The sequence below is a fragment of the Nematolebias whitei genome, chromosome 19 (genome assembly GCF_014905685.2).
Source record: "Nematolebias whitei isolate Nwh7 chromosome 19, NemWhi1, whole genome shotgun sequence".
NCBI classification, from domain to species: Eukaryota; Metazoa; Chordata; class Actinopteri; order Cyprinodontiformes; family Rivulidae; genus Nematolebias; species Nematolebias whitei.
The window spans coordinates 25,570,959-25,573,622 of NC_056516.1; the positions used below are offsets into that span (position 1 = coordinate 25,570,959).

At 47.8% G+C, this 2,664-nt stretch overlaps 1 protein-coding gene across 1 annotated transcript; it reads right to left on the reverse strand.

Annotated features, from left to right (window-relative positions):
* Positions 1-88: 88 nt before the first annotated feature.
* On the reverse strand, positions 89-1,686 carry hey1 (hes-related family bHLH transcription factor with YRPW motif 1). Its single transcript, XM_037693703.1, has 5 exons — positions 1,541-1,686; positions 1,389-1,464; positions 1,168-1,251; positions 985-1,066; positions 89-904 (listed from the first exon to the last, which is right to left on the reverse strand). The coding sequence occupies exons 1-5, from the start codon at positions 1,624-1,626 to the stop codon at positions 240-242; spliced, it is 993 nt and encodes a 330-aa protein (XP_037549631.1). The 5' UTR covers positions 1,627-1,686; the 3' UTR covers positions 89-239.
* Positions 1,687-2,664: the final 978 nt, after the last annotated feature.

The following is a 2,664-nucleotide window of genomic DNA, read 5'->3' on the forward strand; positions in this document are numbered from 1 at the left end:
CATCTGGAGAAGCCATCACTGATCGTCTGACACCAGTGGGCGAAACGTCTTCAATGTGTTCAATCAGTTGTGCTTTCCCTCCTTAATGTTTTTTTTTTTTTTTGGTGTGCATGTGTATAAAATAACTAAAATGTTTCCTATCCTCTGTAACACAAAGAGAACGCTTAAAAAAACAAACAAACAAAAAACAAGAATAGAGTCCACGAGTCCCGCTCAGCCGCGTCCATCTCTCATTTTAGTCAGAACGCTCCGATCTCCATGCCCCAGGGTCTGTAGGGTTTGCCCACGCTGGCGGTCTGAGCTGGGGGGCTGATGGCAGAGGCGGGCGAGATGATGGGGAAGGCGCTGAAGGCGAAGGGGAACGCCGAGAGGGAGGACAGCAGAGGGGGAGACAGTTTGGACGCTGATGAGGGAACCAGAGCCGGGTGGAGGACGGTGGAAGGTGTGGTGGAGGGGACCCGGATGGGGCCCTGATCCGAGTGAGGGGTGCCGCTGCGCCTGCCCCCCGGGGCGTGAGTCTCTGCGACCAGCGAGGAGGATGAGGACGAGGTGGAGGACGAGGAGGATGGAGACGAAGAGGACGACACAGGGTTCGGAGGGCTGCTGGTGGCGCTGCGGGGCAGGGGGGCCAAAGGAGCAGGAGCCGGTTGGTGCTGCAGGAGGAGGGGATGTGTGAGCGGGGCGGGAGGGGACCCGAAAGCAGAGCCCCAGGCCAGGTGACTCAGACCTGAGTGGGCCTCCCTCTGACTGGCATAGTTGTTCAGGTGGGACACCAGCCGGATCCTGAGGGGGTCGGTGCTGTCCAGGCCCTCGATGATGCTCAGGTAGCGGGCGGTTTCTGCCAGGCACTCCCGGAAACCCAAACCACGGTAGTCCATCGCCAGGGCGTGGGCATCGAAGTAACCTGAGGGGCCAAAGACAGGAAACAGATGAGACTTTTGGAGCAAGAAGACAAAACATGGACGTGCAGGTATAAAAAGTCACCTTTTCCTCCTGCAGCGTGGAGCATCTTCAGATGATCGACAGTCATCTGCAAAATCTCTGCTTTCTCCAGCTTGGCTGATCCCTGAAAATAATAATAATAATAATATTAAGAAGAAGAAGAACACACAATAAAAAACCCAGAACCAACAGAAAACACAGATTCCTTCAAAGCTGCGTGCCCACCTGTTTCTCATATGCGCTGGGAACCAGTCTGCGGAGCTCACTCAGGCTGTTGTTGATCCTGTCCCGGCGCCGTTTCTCAATAATCTGACCCCCCCAAAAAAATAAAACACATTTTAGACACGGGTCTATTTTCTGCCAAATATAACAAAAACTGAACCAAACCACAGCTCGACACCCCCCTCCAAAAACAAGAAAAATAAAAAAAAGAAATTTAAACTCACTCCTCTGCGTCTTTTCCTCGCCTGCACCTGAGTAGATGTTGTTGGGGACATGGAGCGCAGAGGGGAGCTCAAACTCCTGCAAAAAAAATTAAATATATATATCAGAAACTATTTCCACTTCATACAAAATGCTACAGAACAAGAAAACTTACCCATTTTCATCCGCGCTTTCCTTCTCCACCTCAATAGTTTCGTCCAGCTCACTGTCCGAGGAGCTGAAGTCGTGGTTCCGTTTCATTTCTGCTCCTTCAGGTCCCCACGTGCTCGTATCTGTGTCCAGCTTGGCCCGGAGCGCCTCGGTGTGAAGCGCGCTGCTTTCCCACGGTGTCATTTCAACGCTGCCGCGAGGGGCGGGGCCGCGCGTTGCGTCAACCAATCGGGAGGCGGTGTCAGATTTGAGTGACAGCGCAACCTCAAACGGACAAACCTGAGAGGAGAAAAATTAAGAAGAGGTCTCACTCGGCTAATGCGCCAAAATGAGACGTGTCCTCACCTGCACACAAATAACCTAAATAGATCTTTAGAAGAAAAAAACACACACACACACACACACACACACACAAAAAAAAACAAGCATAAGATAAAATAACACTAATTAAAAAGAAGACCATGCAGATGAAACGAAATTAAAATGACTGGAAAGAATAAAATAAATGAAAAAAATATGTACAACTGCAAAATGTTCAGTTGGAAACACAATATGGGTAAAAATGACCCAGCTGTGTGGTTTGTGGTTGTTTCTCTTCTCTTTAAGTCTGAATGTTTGGTTCCTCTGGTGGAGGGGGTCCGGAGCCCCCTTTTTTGTTCTATAATCAGTCCACGATGGGACCACGGCTATTTTTCACTTAAAAACAAATACAGCACAAGCATGCTAGCCATTTAGTACAATTTACTTAGAAAAAGATGTTTACTCAAACTTGAAAAACTCTCCTCGGTGTTTTACGTCTGGTTGATATCTGAAGCTGGGTTTGCTATCGTTTGTGGCGTCTGTGTCGAGAAACATCAGGACTGTTTTGTTTCTGTCAAGATAAAGGGTTTTGTTGTCATCATACATGTAGTTGGTATGTTAATAAATTCTGCTCTGTTTGTCTTAAAGAAGTAATTCAGACATTTTGAAGTGGAGTTATGGACAAACATCTTAACGGTTGTAGACAGAGTTATTTCTGTCCAGACTAAAAAGCTAACGGCTAAGCTGAATGAGGCTTTTTGACATTTTAAAACGATTCATATCTCATAGATTTCATGTGAACGCAGCAGTATAAACTTCTGTTTGTAT

Coding starts and splice junctions, on each gene's coding strand:
- hey1 (XM_037693703.1), bottom strand. CDS start 1,626: ATGAAACGGAACCACGACTTCAGCTCCTCGGACAGTGAGCTGGACGAA. Junction 1,465..1,540: donor GAAAGCGCGGATGAAAATGG/GTAAGTTTTCTT, acceptor TTTTTTTTGCAG/GAGTTTGAGCTCCCCTCTGC. Junction 1,067..1,167: donor CCAGCGCATATGAGAAACAG/GTGGGCACGCAG, acceptor TATTATTTTCAG/GGATCAGCCAAGCTGGAGAA.